Source organism: Grampus griseus (assembly GCF_964374135.1).
Source record: "Grampus griseus genome assembly, chromosome: 11".
NCBI lineage: Eukaryota > Metazoa > Chordata > Mammalia > Artiodactyla > Delphinidae > Grampus > Grampus griseus.
Window position 1 is genome coordinate 15,195,503 of NC_139005.1, and position 20,654 is coordinate 15,216,156.

General features: G+C 34.1%; 1 protein-coding gene across 1 annotated transcript in view; it reads left to right on the plus strand.

Moving 5' to 3' along the window:
• Positions 1-20,151, plus strand: part of AEBP2 (AE binding protein 2) — a 57,356-nt gene extending 37,205 nt beyond the window's left edge. Inside the window, exons 4-9 of the mRNA XM_082665598.1 lie at positions 4,708-4,894; positions 7,099-7,223; positions 12,068-12,135; positions 14,224-14,337; positions 16,669-16,695; positions 17,255-20,151. Of these exons, the coding sequence (XP_082521724.1) occupies positions 4,708-4,894; positions 7,099-7,223; positions 12,068-12,135; positions 14,224-14,337; positions 16,669-16,695; positions 17,255-17,300 (567 nt within the window). The 3' untranslated portion in view covers positions 17,301-20,151. The remainder of the gene's footprint in view (positions 1-4,707; positions 4,895-7,098; positions 7,224-12,067; positions 12,136-14,223; positions 14,338-16,668; positions 16,696-17,254) is intronic.
• The last annotated feature ends 503 nt before the right edge of the window (positions 20,152-20,654 follow it).

The following is a 20,654-nucleotide window of genomic DNA, read 5'->3' on the forward strand; positions in this document are numbered from 1 at the left end:
TTGGGAGACAGAACATTTAAAACACTCAATGTCCAACAACCAGTTTTTTCACTGATTGTTGAAACAGGCTTTTTTTTTTTTTTTTTTTTAAACCAGAGCACCATGTGTGGTAGCTTGAGTTCCGTAGTCATTGTTGTATGTGTGGGTGAAACATTGAATATTTGAACAGTAAAATCACTCAGCACTGTGAGATGCTTGTGTTAAGGGGAGTGAAGGCACTAAGACCATTTGAGGCAGCAGATTTGTCTCTCACCTTGTTCTCTGGGATAAACACTAAATGAGTGGAATATTGATTAGATGGTGCTTAAAATTACTTTCTCTGTTAGGGTAAAAGAATTTGTGTTTTAGTGAAAGGTGTGTGATTCTGTTGTATTTCTTTTCATTAAAAGTACTCTTTTGGGGCTTCCGTGGTGGCGCAGTGGTTGAGAGTCTGCCTGCCGATAAAGGGGACACAGGTTCGTGCCCCGGCCTGGGAAGATCCCACATGCCGCGCAGCGGCTGGGCCCGTGAGCCATGGCTGCTGAGCCTGCGCGTCCGGAGCCTGTGCTCCGCAACGGGAGAGGCCACAACAGTGAGAGGCCCGCGTACCGTAAAAAAAAAAAAAAAAAGTACTCTTTTTCTCTCATTCTAAATTCTCATTGTACTTTCTATATTTTCTTTTTTAGATTTGTTTTTTATTCTTGACTGATGAATAATCAAAATCAAAGATAAAACAATTTTCTGTTAGAATTCTCATTATTGATTTTATGTCCTGAGCATTGAATCATTGCTGATTAAAATAAATTTGTGATATTTACTCTCTCACTTCTAGATACTACCAGGGCTTATTCTTTGTAGTTTTGAAGGAACCCAGGACAAAATGAATCTGTTAGCCTATTTGGGCCCTTGTAATTAAGGATAATCCTGGGTGGATTCATATCACAAAATCCCTTTCAATTTAAACCTGAGGACTTGGACCAGAACTGTTATTATCATTGCTGCTTTAACTGTAGTCACGTAGCAAGCAGTTCTAAAATTTGAAATGTGGAGTTTCTCAACAAATTTTTTTGAATAACCAGTACTAAACTGGGAATCCAAGGGCAAAGACTATTTTATTTATATCGTATTCCTTGAAGTATCTGACACATGGGACACAAATTATGCTTATTCAAAGTATGTTTTTATTTATTTTTAAAAATTTATTTATTATTTTTGGCTGCGTTGGGTCTTCGTTGCTGTACGTGGGCTTTCTCTAGTTGCGGTGAGCGGGGGCTACTCTTCATTGTGGTGTGCGGGCTTCTCATTGCGGTGGCTTCTCTTGTTGCAGAGCACGGGCTCTAGGCGCACGGGTTTCAGTAGTTGTGGCTCACGGGCTGTAGAGCGCAGGCTCAGTAGCTGTGGCTCGCGGGCTCTAGAGCGCAAGCTCAGTAGTTGAGGTGCACGGGCTTAGCTGCTCTGTGGCATGTGGGATCTTCCTGGACCAGGGCTTGAACCTGTGTCCCCCGCATTGGCAGGCAGATTCTTAACCACTGCACCACCAGGGAAGCCCTAAAGTATGTTTTTAGGATAGGTGTTAGGAAATACAGGGATGACATCTAAAATTGAAAAGAAAAATAAGTACTGCATGGCTTAGTCTATGGCAGTACTGTAGAATGGAAATATGTGTGACCCAAATGTGTTGTTTAAAATTTTCCAGTGCTGTGTTAAAAATAATTGAAAAAAGTGAAAATAATTTAAGTAATATCTTTGACTTAACTGATTATATCATTTCAGCACCTTATCAATATACAGTATAATTAATAAGATGTTCTGCTTTTTTGGTACTAAATCTTCCAAATTTGGTGTGTATTTTATACTTAACAACACTTTTTAATTCAGACTAGCCACAATTTAAGTGCTCAGTAGCTGTATGTGTCTAATGACTAAAATGTATTGGACAGTGCAAAACTAACCCATTAGGGCAATTCTACTTCATCACCCTTAATTCAGGTGCTAAACAATTCATCTTTATTTAATTTATTTTTCTAACCATTTTTTAAAAATCGAAGTATTGTTAATTTACAGTGTTGTGTTAGCTACAAGTGTACAGCTAAGTGATTCAGTTATACATACATATATATAAAATGTATATATATTCTTTTTCAGATTATTTTCCATTATTGGTTATTACAAGATATTAAATATAGTTCTCTTGCTACACAGTAGGCTTTGTTGTTTATCTGTTTTATATATAGTAGTGTGTATATGTTAATCCCAAACTCTTAACACCACCCCCATCTTCATCTGTATTTAGATTTCATAAAATTTGCAGTTGGAGAAGTAGATTCACACACTCAAGTTTTCCAAACATATTTAAAACTTTTTCAGTAGTTAAACTGAATATCAGGTTTTAAATTAAAAATTATTAAGGAAATACAAATAAAAACCACGATGAGATAACACTTCATACTCACTAGGATGGTTTTAATAAAATAAATGGAAAATAACAAGTCTGGGCAAGGATGTGGAGCTATCCTTGTATAACCTTGTATTTGTTTATACATTGTGAATACACTGAATACCACTGAATTGTATACTTTAAAATGCTATGTTATGTGAAATTCACCTCAACAAAATTAATAAAATTAAATAAAAATAAAAGTTCAGTTTCTTATAGTAGCCTTATTTAAAATGTTAAGTAGCAGCATCTGGCTAGTGGCTTCTGTAGTAGACTGTGGTGTTCTATGGCAATGTGGTAATCTATAGAAGACAGAAGCTTTAAAAACCATTATTCTTTTCTGGTACTCAAAATACGTGTAGTAAGTTTTTAAATTCTAAGAATTCAGCATCCGTTAGATGCTAAACTTCTCATGGTCAGAATCTGTAGCTGAACGTTCTTGATGTAGGCTATCTGAGGACCACACTATTGATAGGATTGTAAGAATTAAATGAATTGGTAAGCACTGAATATGGCTAATTGCTTCTTTTCAGGGTTCCCATAACACTCTGTGCCTTACCCCTGACTATAGTCCTTTGAAGTTGTTGCTTTGTATGTATGTCTTGCTGATCACATGTAAGCACTTTCAGGGCAAGAACTGTGTCTTAATCATCCTTATACTTCTAGCATCTTACATAGTACTGAATATAGAATAGATAAGTATTTGAACTAAAATCTTGAGTCATTCCTCTGCCTCTTAACCTTTTGTTAGCAATTCTGAGTACAGTTAGAGCCCATAACATGTCTCTTGTATATTGAAATAAATAGAATAATTATTAATGGCACTATATAAGGATTTTGCTGTGAAATGTCTTAGCTAGCATTGGTTTTTGTCAGAATCTATAAGCCAGTGTATTTAGAAATACCTGTGATTTGCAAGATGCTTCTGGTAATATATATATATATTCATGAAAGTATGTTCCTGCCTTCAAAATGCATGGAAAAGATGAGTTAGGATAAATTATCTAATTATGCTCTGAAAGTGTGAGGATGTCCTCAAAAGAGGATGAGCTCCCTTTCACATGGGCAGATTTAGAGAGATTTTGTGAATAAAGTTATAATCTCAACTAAGAGAGGGTTGTAGTGTGTTTTTAGAAGTTTAAAATGGTAGAGGTACGGTACCTAGATTGAAAGAAAGAGCCTGGAAGCATGTGGATTTTTTTGTGGTATTATCTAGAAAAATGTAATTAAGTTGAACCACCTGGGAATAATGTGATGGATACATTTAGTAGCATACGTGGCAAATTTGCGTACTTGTAGTTTTGTTTTCAAGTCAGAAACTAAGCAACTTTAATAACTCACTAATTTGGGGATCGTTTTGGAAAATGTTTGTTTTAATTAGTAACATTCATTTGTTAGAAGACCTGCAAATACTATTTTCTAAGATCTAACTAGAAATCACACACTTGCACTGTAGCTAATTTGAGCATTGTAATTTTAGTGATATCCAAACATTCTGCATTCATTGTTGGAATAGCAGATCTGCCAGGTGACTTGGGTAGTTAAGTTGACCTCTTGTTTTCTCAGTCTTGCAAGTACAGAAGGCTGAGGAGGCAGTATTTAATGGAACTTATAGAGGGTTGCATAAGACCAACCCTGAGCATACAAGTTGTCTTCTCTGAGCGACTAGATCCAGTAGTTTAAAAGTCAGTATTATTGTATTTCTTTCTTGTCTGTTAAAACAGTGTAGAGCAGTTGGGAGCCTGATGAAGGTTTTGAAGTAGCATATATCTTTTTTTTTTTTTTTCTTGCGGCTCCGTGGCTTGTGGGATCTCAGTTCCCTGACCAGGGATTGAACTTGGTGAAAGCCTGGAATCATAACCACTAGGCCACTGGGGAACTCCCTGAAATAGCATATATCTTAAAATAAAAATAACTTTGAAAATCCAGGAATCCCAGTAATTGTTCGATTATCTTATTCTTTGATGTGAAAAGAACTTACTGCTCCTCTTAGAAAAGTGATTAACCTCCAGGTTTTTCTGGGAAGAAGATTCCACTATTTTTGTCTTGCACATGGTGGGAAGAGCAGTAAACTAAGGAGTCATGAAAGTTTCCAGGCTCTGTCACTGGTTAATCTGTATTTTGTGCAACCTATAAAGTGAAAGGGTTGTACTAGTCCCTCATAGATCCTTTCTGGAATTAGTTCTGTAGTGTTACTGATTTACTTCTGAAAATATGAAATATTCACTCGTTCATATTTTGCTTCTATCCTATACAGCATCCCTGACATTTTTTTAAATTTTTTTATTTAGTGTGTTGTTGGTGGCTGCAATGCCAGCTTTGCTTCTCAGGGAGGGCTAGCTCGCCATGTACCCACACACTTCAGTCAGCAGAACTCCTCAAAAGTTTCTAGCCAGCCAAAGGCCAAAGAAGAATCTCCTTCTAAAGCTGGAATGAACAAAAGGAGGAAATTAAAGAACAAAAGACGACGCTCATTACGTAAGTGTCTCACTGAAAATCAGTGTGTATTAGATGGTTTTGTTTTTGTCTTGGGCTTTCATGCAAATTCAGTTTTTACCATTCTTCAACTCTGCTTATCTGTTTTTGTTAACAGTAATGAACAGATAGGATCTTGGTCTTTCACTGTGAGAATTCAGTGATGTATGTTTTACCTCTAGTAGCTAAGGGAATGTCAGTATATGTGGCCTTAGAATCCAAGCTCTGTAATTAGATTTTGAGGGCTACTTTGATTCTCTTCTAAATTAAGACCAATTATGGCAGTGTTGGTATTTCTGACAATATTTTAGAAAATCTGAATGTTAAACATAAAAATCAAGTAAAAGTTAAGTAACCTGTCTGCTCCGAAGTGGTGTGTGTGAATAGCGAAGCTCTGTGTAGTCTGTGTCTCTACTTAACAGTCTTGCTGTGACACACATGTACAATGGTTATGGGCTTACTCATCAAATTATGCGATGTATCCTTGATATTTAGGATAGAACATAATTAGATGATTGTATACTTTTGAACCGCAGGCTAAGAGTCTCTATTTTTGTTGTCTTCAAAGGTATTTCATTATACAGCTCATTAAAAAAATGGTTGGGCACCCAATCTTAACTTGTGTATTTATACAGTATATATAGGTAACACTGCTAGTGTGCATTATAATTACCAAGAAGGAATACTGAAAAACAGAGATGAAAAAAATCCAGAAGTGATATTATTTTCTTCCCCACTCTATTGGATCATGACACACACCTGGTTTGGAGACTGTTATTTTAGTTGAGCATTCCTGACACTTTAATAGTGGACATAACATGGTTAAGGTCTGAATGCATAGAATCTGAAATATGGGAGCTTTTATTATTCTGAATTTAATTCAAGTGATGACTTCTGTGTTTGAATCTTGAGTGAGGAGTGATATATTTGAATGATTTAGAGGGGTGAGTTATTGTTATTTTCTCTAAGTGCTTATCCTTCTCAGGAAAAAACATATTTGGAGAGCATGGAGAAAGTATACATTTTTCCCCCTAGTAGCAACAGATCAAAATAGGAAGGGGATTTGTTTCTCAGCTTTATGTAAAATCATGACTTTTTTCTCTCCCATAAATCTCTCTTTTTAAATTTTTTTTAATTTTTTTTAACTGATTTCCCATTGTCATTGCATTCTTAGTCTTGTGGGTTCTGTTAGTTTATCACTAGCTGGCGTTTTGTTTATTTCCTTTTGAGCAAAAAATCCAATGAGGAAAGAGCTATTCATGTTGTTTTATTGAGTATGCCAGCTGTTAGATTTGTGTAGATGTACAGTGAACTCCATGAATAGTAGAGATAATTTCAGTCCACATAGTGGTAAGTCAGAATAGTGTGGTAAATCAGCATACATGTAATTCAGAGTATGCTGTACCAGGAAATCAAGCCATTTCTTTTATTGGCGGTAAAATTTACTTTTTTTTTTTTTTTTTGCGGTACACGGGCCTCTCACTGCTGTGGCCTCTCCCGTTGCGGAGCACAGGCTCTGGACGCGCAGGCTTAGCGGCCATGGCTCACGGGCCCAGCCGCTCCGCGGCATGTGGGATTCTCCCTAACCGGGGCACGAACCCGCGTCCCCTGCATCGGCAGGCAGACTCCCAACCACTGCGCCATCAGGGAAGCCCTAGAAGAGTTATTCTTAATCAAGAAAATGCTTGTCAAAAATTCCAAAATAATATGACCACTGTGTCAAATCTGGAAAAATTTTTGATTACATATTAATGTAAAATGTTCATGAAATGTATTTCATGTTTGGCTGAGGTGAATGAGATCTGTGTGTAGTGCACAGATGGAGACATTTATCAGATTGTTGAAAATGTAGGACTGCTGCTCAGGAGAGATGCTGGAGTAAAATATAAAATTATATGAAAAAGATAGTAGCTGAAATATGCAGTCATGCGGTTGGAGGCTAGAACCTCACACACCAAGGGGCAGAATTAACCCACACTTACTCACTGGTTGGAGTTCTGCTTTTGTATATCCTTACCTTGTTAGCTAGGTTCTATGTTTTGAAAGCAAAGAAGATCTTGCATTTAAACACTGGATAGGTACTTATTCGTTGTTTCAGTCTTTTTTACTTATTACATATTTTTGTGGAAAATGGACTACTAATATGGCTGCTGGGAGACTGTTATATTTTTCTAAATATTCTTTACCTCTTTTATATTGACTTTTAGCACGACCACATGATTTCTTCGATGCACAAACACTGGATGCGATAAGACATCGAGCCATATGCTTTAACCTCTCAGCTCATATAGAAAGTTTAGGGAAGGGACACAGTGTTGTTTTTCATAGTACTGTAAGTATTCGATTTTATTTTTCAAATATTTCCCACAATTTGACATTTTAATGATTATGTTGAACTTTTTAGCCTTTAATTTGAACTATTTAAGTATATTGGGGTGGCATTTGGGCTACTAGGCATTTGAAGATCAGTCTCTGACCTTAAGTAAACTAGGTGTCTTTTCTGACCTCTGGTTTCCTTGCAGGTAAAGTTAGAGCGTTAGACTTCTTTTAACTCACATCCCTATGTGGTGCATGCTCCTCCATCACCCATAAAATGCACATCTAAAGTTTGTGTTAAATGAAAGGTTTATGAAGGAGGGAATTTTAATCTGTTTTGTTCTGTGAATGTATTCCAAGTGTCTAGAACTGTGCCTGGCACATAGTAGGAACTCAGTGTATTTGTTGAATAACTATGTTGTTCTACTTGGAAAAAGAAAAGTATTGAATTTGAAAAGGCAATAATGAATTTATTTTTAGTTAACTAGGAGTTAATAGAGAGCTGTTCTTTCTTCTCATGCCCCCTGCCATTTTTATTATCCAGTCATCTTTATATTGCTATAGTTTGGTGTAGGTCAGTTAGTAGAAATAAACTTTAGACCAGACTTTTGGTGATTTGAATCCCTGGAAAGAGAGATTATTTAATTTTGCCTGTAGAAATAGAAAATATACTAAATTTAGGTTTTATTTTTATATTCTAATCAAAATGCATGAGAATTTAAATATAAAAGATCAGTATTGATATCTCTACTGGTTTGAATCTCTTATTCTTCCCATCTCCTCTAATAATGAGGTTTTCTTATATTTTCATTTTTTCTTTTATGTATACTTACAATTCAAAATGCCCAATTTTGATTTTGATTCCCCAAATTACAGGCAAGAAGGTAGAAGATTAGACACAAAGGAAAGGGAATCTTTTCTGAGATTGGAGCACATAATGGTGTGAGTTTGGGTTTAAGGAAAGTTGTACCATACTTACGCTCTTTTAAAGAATGTTGTAAACATAGTTATCTAAATAAGAATGAAGACAAAGTAAAAATGTCTGTGCTGGGAATTTTGTTGGAATTCAGCAAGATCAGGAGCTTGCTCAACAGTGATGGTTAAAGTCCTCCTTTGGAATTTGATAACATACGTTTATGATTTGGTAGGTCTATAATAGTTCTTTTTTTTTTTAAGTTGAAAGCTAACATTTATTATCCAAGTTTACATTTATGTATTGTTAATAGGAAATAGAAAATATTAATCATTTTATAAGTTGAAATAAGTGGAGGATTGACTGTAATCATAAAATATTTCATGATTTGATAAAATAGACTTTTAATTATCTTACTGAATAAAAGCATGTCAGATAAAAAATAAGTTAATTTTTTTATCCATGAGTTTTTTTTAATTGAAGTATAGTTGATTTACAATATTGTGTTAGGTTCATGTGTACAGCAAAGTAATTCAGCCGTATATATACACATATATACACACATGTAATTTTTTCAGATTATATTCCATTATAGGATATGACAAGATATTGAATATAATTCCCTGTGCTATACAGTAAATCCTAGTTTCTTATCTGTTTTACATATAGTATTTTGTGTCTGTTAATCCCATACTTCTAATTTGTTCCCCCTTCCCTCCCTCTCCCCTTTGATAACCATAAGTTTGATTTCTATTATTATTTTTCTTTTTTAGTCAGTAAGATGTGATCACCAAACCCAGAGTTGGCATTAGGGATAATTTGTTAATTTACTTAAATATTGAGCACCTACATGTGCCAGGTACTAATGATACAGCAGTGAACAGAACGGGCTAAAACAAAACAAGAAACCATGCCTACACTCCAGTGGAAGAGACATGATAAACAAGATAAATTAGTAAAATTAAAAACTTAAAAGGAAAAAAAAAAACACAACTTAAAAGGAAGTGAGGGTATGAGCCATTCCGTCATTAGGGGGATGAGCATCATAGCCAGAGGCAAAATCAAGCATAAGATCCTCAAGTGGGGACATGCAAGTATGTCTGCAAAGCCATGAGGAGGCCAGTGTGGCTGGAGGAAACAAGTGCGGCAGAGAAAGTAGGAGCAGTCGGAGAGGCAATGGGGAGAGTGTTGTTGGACTGAGATGTTGACTTTTGTTCTATGTGTATTGGGAAGCCATTGGAGGAGTTTGAGTAGCCATGCTCTATTGTGATTTCTTTTAAATAAAATTTTTATTGAGATATAATAAATACAGACCCACCCATTTAAAGTATACAAGGGAATTCTCTGGCGGTCCAGTGGCTCTCACTGCCGGGCCTAGGTTCTGTCCCTGGTCAGGGAACTAAGCTCCTGCAAGCCATGCAGCACAGCCAAAAAAATACATATGCAATTCTGTGAGTTTTGACGGTTGTACTTACCTATGAAACCACCACACCACCACAGTTGAGCTGTAGGACAGTCCTGTCACGCAGAACATTCCTGGTGTAGCTCATCTTCCTGTAGTTCATCTCGGCCTCTGCCCCCTGCCTTAAGAGAACTCACTGATCTCTTTCCACTCATGCAGGTTTTAATGTGCTCACTCTGGTTTCTGTACTGAGAACAGATTATAGGTCAGGGTTGGGGTGAGAAGGGATCAGTCTTTTCAGTATCTCAGGTGAGAAGAGGTCAGAATGGTTGAAGTGGAGATACTAAGAAGGGTTAGATTTTGGATATCTTTTGAAAGTGGTATTGACAAGAATTATGGATGGATCAGATGTCAGGTATGATAACGAGAGGAAAGGATGACTCCAATGTTTTTGGCCTGGGCAGCTAGCCAAAAGGATGGAGTTGCCATATAATAGAGGCTGTGAGGTGAGCAGATTCGGGGAGAGGGGAGTATCAAGAGCCATAATTTCGGCACATTCTATAGAACATCTCGTGCTTCTGTCATGTAGGCACAAGGATTTAAGAGTTTGAGCTTAGAGGAAAGGTGTGGTTACAGGTAAGAATAGAACTTTCTAGCATATTAGTGTTATTTAAAGGTATCAGACTGGATAAGATCACCTAGGAAGTATTAAAGAGAAAAGAGAAGAAATAGAGGATTGAGGTTTGGGGCCTATCAACATTTAATGATTTAAAGGGCAATAAATCTGATGAAATAATGGTCTAGTAATGAACAAGTATCTCTACATGTTAGGGAATAGAGGCGATGATGATAAATAAGGTTGTGTTTTAAAAAATGAAGCATCAACTTCATGCTTTCATTAGAGCAGCTTTTTGGATGAAATCCTTAGGCTCACCGTGGGAGGAGTAAAGATAATCAAAAAAATGAAGGAACTAGAAATGTGATATTAGGAGTCTGGAAGAAAACTTAAAATTTACTCAGAGTGAAAATAGTCTGAAGATGAAAATAGGTTTTCGAGCTGTAGAAAACATCTGAGAGGATTTAAGAACATGATTGATTACCTATGTTTATCATAAACTTTAAAAGCCTAGGAATAAGAGTGATTCACACCCCCAAGCGACATTGGGGTGGCAGAGGTACCTTGACTGAGGAAAAGTCACAAAGGTGTAGTATAATCTGAAGAACGCTTTTTCCTGGGGGAAGTGGAAGGAAGAAACATCCCTAATGGGAAAAGGTCTTCCTTGGGGCCAGGTGAGGAGGTTCTCTAAGGTTCCCTGAGTGTGACTGGAAAGGTTGGTGGGGGCAGTTCGTGTTAAACAGTAGTCAGATGTTCAGTGCTAACTGCAAATGTAAGTTTCCTCGTTACCAAATTAACTTTTATAGGAAATAACCATATTTGTAGTGAAAAGATTTGCATAAAAGTATTTATGTGAGGTACTACGCCGTGCAGTTTGCCTAATTTGTCTTCTTTAATTGAAACATTTTCTTTTGAGCCGCCTCCAGAAGAGGTCAGCAGAATCCTAGTTACCAGTCAGTTGGTTTGCTGCACTTGGTTGCATTGCATTATTTTTATATCTTACTTCTTTGTAGAGGTACTTTGTTTTAGCATCTACAGATCTGTCTTTGAGCTTTTTAATTGATTCCATTACCGAGTCTAGAATTAGGGTACTTAACTATAGGTTTTTAAATAATGGGACCAGAAACTTTTATATTTGTATGAAGTACTGTTTTTACTTCTAATATGTTTTGAGAATGACACATAACATTACTTTGTGAGGCTGTTTGGAAGTTAAACTTGGTAAAAATATTGAGATTTAGATTATTAAAGCACTAAAGAGCTAATTTGGTTAATATGGCAGTTCTAAGAGTTAATAAAATACCATTTTGATCGATTTTTAAAAATCGTTACCTTAGTTTTCTGAATCTGGTAATGAGTGACAAGCATATTGTTTTTACTACACTTATGTAGGTCTTTGTGTTCTGGTTGATCCACACTTTAACTTAGGTAGATTCCTAACTGAACTGAACACTGATTGGTTAATGTTTCATTTAAAATAACAGAAATCAGCCAACAAACAGAAAACTCCCAAGCAAACGACAAATACCTTAATCCTAAAAAGGAGACCTCTCCCTTTCTAGCATTATTTTTTCTTTACTCTTCATTTGTCCTTTAAAAGTATTTCAGCCAATATGGATTCTTGGTTGGCAGTCTGGCTCAGCTAAAGACTTTGTAGAAAGTAAAATAAATAGCATTTTCAAAGATAATATGGTTTTAGTATTTGGCTGTACAAAGCTACTTCAGTTCCTTTTTTCTTTTTCTTTTGTGAAAATATATGATCAAAGGTGGGAAATTGCTACAAACCGGGGCAGAACAAGATGTTGTGGTGGTAATATCTGGTCCAGGACATGAAAACTTAAGTTCTTGATTAGGACCAAAAGCGTTTTTTAAACATATTAAAATGATCTTTTATAAATAGTTTTATGATTTCTTTTATATCATTGCTAGGTAATAGCTAAGAGAAAAGAGGATTCTGGAAAGATAAAACTTTTGCTTCATTGGATGCCTGAAGACATGTAAGTATTTGGAATACTATATATATAACTAATAAACTGATCAGTCTTATTTTTATTAAAATCTTATACTCAAAAATTACTTAAGCTATTGGGTTCAAAGTAAAAGACTTTAAAGAAATGAAACCACGAAACATTTTGAGGTCGTCAGCCTTAAAAAGATAATCTGTAAAAGCTCTTAAGAGTACCTGGCTCAAGGTATAAGCTTTAAAACTAGCTTTTAAAATTGTTTTTAATGGAAGCTGTTAAAGCAATTTTTAATCATTTTTAGGATGTGATTATTTTTAGAATTTTTAATGACCCTCAAGTAGGATAGGGTGCAAGCAACCTTATTTGTGCCTTTGTTTGAATCATTTATTTTAAAAATTTCTAAACATTTTCCAGCACACAATTAATGATAGTTTATAGAAAAAAACAGTTGGTCAGTTTTCCAGGAGTGTTAAATTTTTCTTTTGAGTTTTAGTACCATTTTATTAGAGCAATTCTGGTCCAAATGCTCCTTAATTTAATTTCATGTTCAATTTTCCTTTTATTCTCAAAAATAATTTTTTTTGTTGTTGCAAAAGGTAATGAAGATGTATCATAGAAATCTTATCAGCATCAAGAATAGAATAAGTTGACATGAATGGAATCTCATTAAAAATTAATAATATGTGGTTAACACTTGTTATTAAATATTTTTCTGTAATATTGTTTCCCAAACTCCAGTCTAAAGAGATGTTAATGAATCTGATATGAATTAAGAGCTTTAAAAGTAGATTTGGAAGATTACAATGCATGTTAGCATATTGAAGTAAAGAAATCTCTTTAGCTTTTTAAAAATCCTGTGATTGTCAAACTTCTATTAGTGTAGAACATATTTTCCACTTCCTTTTACCCCTGCCCCTTCCATGTTTTAGGGAAATGCTACTCTAAAATACTTTGAAATAGCGCGTAATATTTATTTAATGAACTCCTTTTTACCGAACATTAAAGTTACCCATTTTTCTCTACTGTTAAAAAAAGAGACATTAAAATGTCTTTATTTACAAAGTATGCAAAATGTTATGGGTTTTGATACTCATCGCCTTCCCGAAAGTTTGTACCAATTTCTGATCTCATCTACTGCATTAGAGAGCTTATTTCCCTGGCTTATTATCAGCACTGGCTATTGGCATTCTTACATTCTTCATTTCTTTGATTATGAGCAAGATAATTTAAAAACTGTATCTTTGGTGAATTAATGGTTTGTGACCTTTGTCTCCCTTGTTCCTTTTTACCTAATGAGTGTTCACTTGTTTCATATTGATTTGTAAGAGCCCTTTTTATATTAAGTTTATAAACAGTTCCTTTAAAAAATATCATATTCAAATATCTGTATTCTTAGTATTTTGGAAATCGATCAATCCAAATATCAAAATCATTTTATTTGAATTTTTCTATAGGATTAAATTTTTTTAAATTCAGGATGTTGGTTGTATGTGCCTTTTTTTTAAAGTGGAAATTAATCTGGTGGGGTTTTTATTTCTTATTTCTTCAGAAAGAGACTAGGTGTCAGATTTTCATCAAGTTAAGCTCAGATATAGTTCCACTTAGCAAACTAAAAGGCAGACAGTGTGTTCTAATATTTGTTTCTAAGTCTGATGTGGCTTTGCCATCAAAAATTTATAATTCAGGGCTTCCCTGGTGGCTCAGTGGCTAAGAGTCCGCCTGCCGATGCAGGGGACACAGGTTCGTGCCCCAGTCCGGGAAGATCCCACATGCTGTGCAGCGGCTGGGCCCGTGAGCCATGGCCGCTGAGCCTGCGTGTCCGGAGCCTGTGCTCCACAACGGGAAAGGCCACAACAGTGAGAGGCCCGCGTACCGCAAAAAAAAAAAAAAAAAAAAAAAAAAAAATCATAATTCATTTCCAGATTTATGCCTAAAATTTCACCTTGCCATTTTTTTAGCTGGGACTCTACATCCCACTACTTAGATCACTGAGTTTCCTTGGCATCTGAGAATCTCGTTAACCTAGGTGCCCCAGTCAGACTAGCAGAAAAAGCTGGGTAATGTGAAGGGTAAATTTAAAATTAATGTTATTTTATATATGACTTGTTTTTTAATTCATAGTCTGCCTGACGTGTGGGTGAATGAAAGTGAACGACATCAGTTAAAAACTAAAGTAGTTCATTTATCAAAGCTACCCAAAGATACTGCCTTGCTTTTGGACCCAAACATATACAGGTAATTTAATTCTTGCTTTGATGTTTTATTTTTTTGAATTGTAATCTTAAATCTCCTTAAATTTTGGATATAAAGTTAGGACTTAATTTTTAAGTACTGAATTGCAGTATCAAGCATATCTTGCTTTCTGGAGTTTCATATATGGAAATTACATCACAATGATTTATAAATTGTAGACTAGAAGGGTAATATTTTGGTAAAGTTTATATGCCAGGTTAATTCCAGATTTACCTTAAATAGCTTAAATTGTGGTATACATAGTGTTTTGAAAATAAGTTCCTTTTGTTTAAGTAGGTAATTCTTTTTTTATAATATCACACGTGTTGACCTGGGAATATATCGCATGTGCCCTAAATACCATTAATGGTTGAAGTTCTTAAACTTGTACTCTCGCCAAACTTTTCAAAAGAGCATTTTAAATATTACTGTGTTTTTATTTAAGAGGTAGCTTGGAGTGTTCACGTTTCTAACAATTTTCTGATCTGACCTTTGTTTTAGTGTGCTGTGCATATGAAGGTATAGGGGGGGGAAGGAGAAGAGACCAACATTACTGGCTATGTGCTGAGTCACTGTGCTAGGTGCTTTACATATACTTCATCCTCACAGCAGTCCTGTGAAGTAGGTGTTCCTATGTCTGTTTTACAGATTGGAAATCTGAGGCAAGAGGTTAAATAGCTTAAATCTGAGGCAAGAGGTTACACAACTAGGATGTGACTGAACTCCATACTGCCTCTATCCACATGACATATACTAGGGTGATTAAAAAAGTGGTGAAAATGTTTAAAAGGCACTCTTAATGAGTGAACTTTATATATTTTAAAAAGGAATTCTAGTTTAGTATAGCAATAGGTTGGGTAAGAGTAAGATGACATAAAAATTGATAATCCCAAATGTGAATTTTAGCTATTGTAAAGGTACTATGTCTTATGCCAAATTTTGAAACAATTAAATACTTTGAGGTTTTGTTCATTCCATGACTCAACTTTTTGGAATGTGAAGCATCTTCTGAGAATGAAATTCTCACATAATGGGCCTTGCGGTGTGTGGAAACATTGAGACTCTTCCAAACTTTTAAAGCATCTTTTGGTGAAGGTCCTAAATGTAATGAAAACTTGTTTTTTGTGGGTTGAGCTAGGTTAGCAAGAGATTAACTAGCAGAGAGAATAGTGAAATGACCTTAAAGGAAAAGATCGAGGGACGTTCACTACCAAAAATATGAGAGTTATGATTTACCTTTCTCTTTATAAAGAAAAATAATTGAATATTCTTTATTTATTGGCACCTAATTTAGGGTTTATTTCTGCTTATTCTTTGAAGGGAGTGATTAAAATTTGCATTCTAAAAGAGTGGTATTTGGGGAGAGCCAAGACTGGTAGTAAACATGCCTTAAGCAGTGAGTTGACAAAGGGGCATGAATCTTAATTATAAGATTGAGACTAACTTCTGTGTTTCTGCCCTGCATTCTACTTCCCACTCTCAAAGGGTCTTCCTTTTTCACAGAATCAGCTTATTTTTGCTGTTCTTATGCTATATAGGAAACAATTAAGATATTTTGGTGAAAGTGACAAATAAATATCATTCAAGCTCAGAACTGATGTCCAGAAGTACATAGGACTTTCATCACCTGTTTTCAGGGTATAATTCTGCAATTATTACTGATTACTGGAGTAATGAAGATGTTCTTAAGATATATTTGGTGCTTCTGTGGTGTTAATTTTCTTTAGCTGTAAACCAGCCTCCACCCCATCTTAACATTTAATCTTGAGTCTAAACTTTCATGCTTCTACTATTCTGGAAATTAGAATCAAGTCTACTCTAAAGTGGTACAGAGTCATAGAACCCACTACATTTGCCGTGGTGTAACATCTTAGCAATGCCTGGATTTTGACTGGGAAAACTTGTGAAATTAAGAGGGGACAAAGCAATTATTCTAATTTGTTTCAGGAGAAATAACTTGACAGCTTATGCGCATCTCAAAATGAAAGCATGACAAACCTTCCAAAAATATATTAACTTCAAAATGAGAGTAAAAAGGACATATTTATTTGAGGTTTAAACATTAGTTTTAAAGTATGGTTAAAATGTATGTGTTAAACATGAGATTCTTTTTTAGAAACACATTATCAGGCTACATAAAAAGGATTTCTTAACAAGCTATATATATTATGTAACTAAATTTATATCCATCATGTGAATGCTTTGGAAATAAATTTTCATGGTGATCAGTGATCATCACATTGCCTATTTCTTATACATATTTGTATTTTTGAAGCACTTAATGTGTTTTTCATTCAATTGAATAAAAGAATACTCCTTTTTCTCTTTTTCTAGAACAATGCCGCAGAAGAGGTTGAAGAGGTAAAAAATAAATAAATACATAAAAAGCAAACAAGCGGGGACACCTGCAGTCTTAGTCACTGACAATGGGTTTAGTAAAAGTTGCACATTAGATTCAACCCCCTTCCTTTTTTTTCCTTAAATCCAGTATTTAGAATAATATTTATGCTTAGTGTAAACATTCTGTGAATGAAGTAGGCTCTTCTGTGGAATATATTAATATATTACTGTATATCCACATTTTCATGGAATGGTACTGTGGGAGACTGAGCAAACACTCTTCTGGCAACTTAGTAGAACAGCTTCTTAAAGGCTTTGCATGCTTGCTGCTTTAAGCTGCCTTTTTTTTTTTTTTTTTAAAACCCTTTAGTGATTACAGTAGTTTATATTGAAAAGAAAACCAATTACAACATGTGCCCTTAAAAATACCAAAAGCACTGTAAGGATATTTGTCTTGACAGTGTCTATTGATTTGAAGTCATATAAGGAAATATTTAGACAATGAAAATTATCAAAAGATAATTTACCTTTCAATTATGATAAATAGATGTGATTGGTTGCCATTTGTGTTCTTTTGCAGAACTCTGATAAGAAAAGTGTTCAATTTGTATTTAAGCAAACAGTGAACGACATTTGCAATCAACTAAAAATTCGTCTATCGAATTAGGGCTGAAAATTTCTGTTAAAGAGTGTTGCAGTATGTCTGGTGGCTCCCCTTTCAGGACTAGGGTTTTCTCATGGAGTACAGTATGTTAATATTTACCTATATAACTAATCTGTTAACGGTTTTTGAAAAACCTTTATTTCAAATTATTTGAATAATCCTCATATTTTCATTTTAACCTATATAAGCCTCTAATTTTTTTTTTTTTTTCTGAGGAAAGCATTTGGTTATGAGTTGTTTTTTCTTAACATAAGAAAAATTGTATTTTTTTTAAAAGTATCTTCAAACTGAATCCTTTATGCACCAAAGTTGGTTTTGAAAAGGAAAATAAAATCACTTTCTTGCTTGGTAAGCAAGAAGCCATATGGATTTTTTTTTTAACTTACAGAAATGGAAATATGTGTAACTTGTTAGTATTGTATCAAACAAATGTTGCATAGAGATAATAGAACATTGCTTGTAAATAATTCAGCAGATTTGTAATATATTTTTATATTATGAAATGTACTGTAGATGTTTTTCTAGAGGCATGAAAAGTTAAATGTATATATTATGGGTAGAGATAATATTGAAGGATATTGTAATTCACTAGTGCTGCCAGAGGAATTGTTAATAAAGCACCTTCTTTAACAATAAATGTCTTTTGCAGACTTAAGGGACTATGTACTACTGTTAATATCTGTAAGAACAAAACACATTGAACATCCTTCCAGAAAGTCTTTGAGGGAGGACCTATACCCATAATAGAATTATGGCACTCATTTCTGACAGTGACCGTGAAATCAATTATTTCCTTACTGTTGGAAGGACATATTGTAAAGTATGTGGTTATATGCAGTCAAACTGCAGAAAATACTCCTGATTAAGGAGTTTTCACTTTACTACAGTGATATAAAAACCAGCAGTTTTTACACTAAAATTTTTTAAAGAAAGAATAGACAAAAATATAGAATTAATAAGCCTTTTGGTTCCAAAATGGGAAAGGTTCCATGATACATAAATCATTTCTCATTTACTTTAAAAAATTTAAAAAAAATAATAAAAATTATGGGAGACTTTATTCGTTAACAATGGGGTAAAGAGCTATATACGTGAAGTAAGTCATATAAAATTAAATGAAGTGCAAATAAAAGCACTGCTTCTATAAGACATTCTGGAATGGTTGTTTAATAAGGGTATTATTCATATGACTTGTAGCAAATGTGGTTTTATTTTTAAAAAGAAGAAAAGCAGTGTGTTTTCTTACTATTTTTTTGTTTTCTTTTGCTTAAGCACTTCATCAGTTGCTTTATTCTGTATCTGCGAAGTAATCTGCAATCTCCTTTGTTCTTTTTAAATTTTGATTTGTTATAAAATTGCCAAATAGAAGTGTTTCAGATATATAGTTTGTACTTGTATTTTTATTTTATTGCCTCATGTTCTTGTAAGTCATTCTTAATTGACCGATGATTGTAGACCTTGCCTGAGTATTTTTTCTAATAAAACAAAGCAAATCACATTTAGTTTCAAAATTGTAACAATTCAATTAAATTTTAAAACATCTAAAATATACATCTATATTCTTCAGGGGCACAGCGAATAGATTAGTTTTCCCATTGTGTAGAAATACTAAGATGTCAAAACCAAATTTCATGGTTATTGATTAGCCTCTGAGTACTCAGTCGCTCAAGATACTCTGCTGCTTATCTGACTTTGTTCTGATACTGTTTACACACCAAAAAGAATATTGAATTAAAATGAAATAGTTTTATAACTTGTATGTATACATATATACACACATGCAATTATGATTGGGAAACAAGTGTGGAAATTTTTATTTTATAGTGTTCATTTAGTGATAGCTATCCATCTATATTATTTTTCCTACCACTGTGGCCCCCCCTGCCCCCCAATATATGACATATTTGTAATATGGCACCTAAAATAATTAGTCTCTCATTCAAAATCCATTGTCTTTTCAGCAGCAGGCAAAACTGCAGCTCACAGGCATACCCATTCATTTACTTGTGACTGCTTTCTCCCTGTTGTGGCAGAGCTGAGTAGTGACACTTTATTGCCTGCAAACTTAAAATACTTACTGTCTCACCTTTTAAGGAAAAATTTGCCAATCCCTGGTTATAGTTGATAAGTTGTTTTGAAAAATAAAGCTAGACCGCACAACTTATATTTTAATATGATAGTATTATCTTGGTAATAAAGCACATTAAATTTCAGTGAGTTGTTTAATATACATCAGAGTAGATATTGCCATATTAGGTACATGCGACAAATGTTTTTTTTTTTTTTTTTAACTTTTACATTGGAGTTCTTAATAGTTACTAACATTTTGCCGTTTGTATTTTGTTTTACTAAATAGGACTAAATGAGATTTTGTAAATCAGATCATGTTTAAATCGTACGGCACATCTGCTCTATCTCAAAGAATCTTAGAAGTGGAAAATACTGTAAAATTTAAAGTTGTTTATTTTTCTAATAAACTTACTTTTTCATATATAAATCTTCCGTAAAGTAGACACACATTACCTCTGAATTTCAGATGAAAGGAAATTAAGATGGACAGTAATTGACTCTCAATGTGTATTTTAATATTTGTTTTACTCTCATTTGAAAGCATTGATAATCACGTCAGTAAACCTTTGTGAAACTTTTTTCCCTTTCACACCTTAATAAAGTGTTTTAAATATGCAAGTATTCTTAAAAGGGTAGAATTTGCCACAGTTATTTAAGACCTCTTTTATTGTTTGCTGTTTGAATTCTTTTCTTAATACTGTATGGTTAATAAAAGTGTTAGCTATTTGAATAAAATATAAAAATGGGAAAATATGGTTTAAGTCTTTAAAATAGTTGATGGGGGGGCTTTTTATATGGTTACAACTATTTTTTTCTTTTTAAGTCTTTAATACCTCTGCATAAGTTCTCTAAAAGACAAAGAGAAATTCTTAGTTTAGGTAGGTTCTCAATTTGAAAAACTGATAATGTGTATAACAAGGCCTAGGGTTGCAGACCTACAAGGAGATGCTTATATATATAGTCTTTATTAAAAAGGGAGCTGAATCATATATGTCATTTGAATGTCTTGGGGTTTTGGTGTTTTTTTTTTTTTTTGAGAGAAGTGGCACTTTTTTGGGGTTCAATGAAAAATATTTTTCTATTCTAAAAATGTATAAAGTATTTCTTAAAAGGTAAGATTTTTAAAGAAAACGTCTTACATATTTTTCTTTTTTAATTATTAAAGAATCTGACCTAGTGGAGAATGTTTTGCAATTCCAGCACTATAGCTTTAATATAAATAAGGTTTGAGGATTTTTTTTTTTTT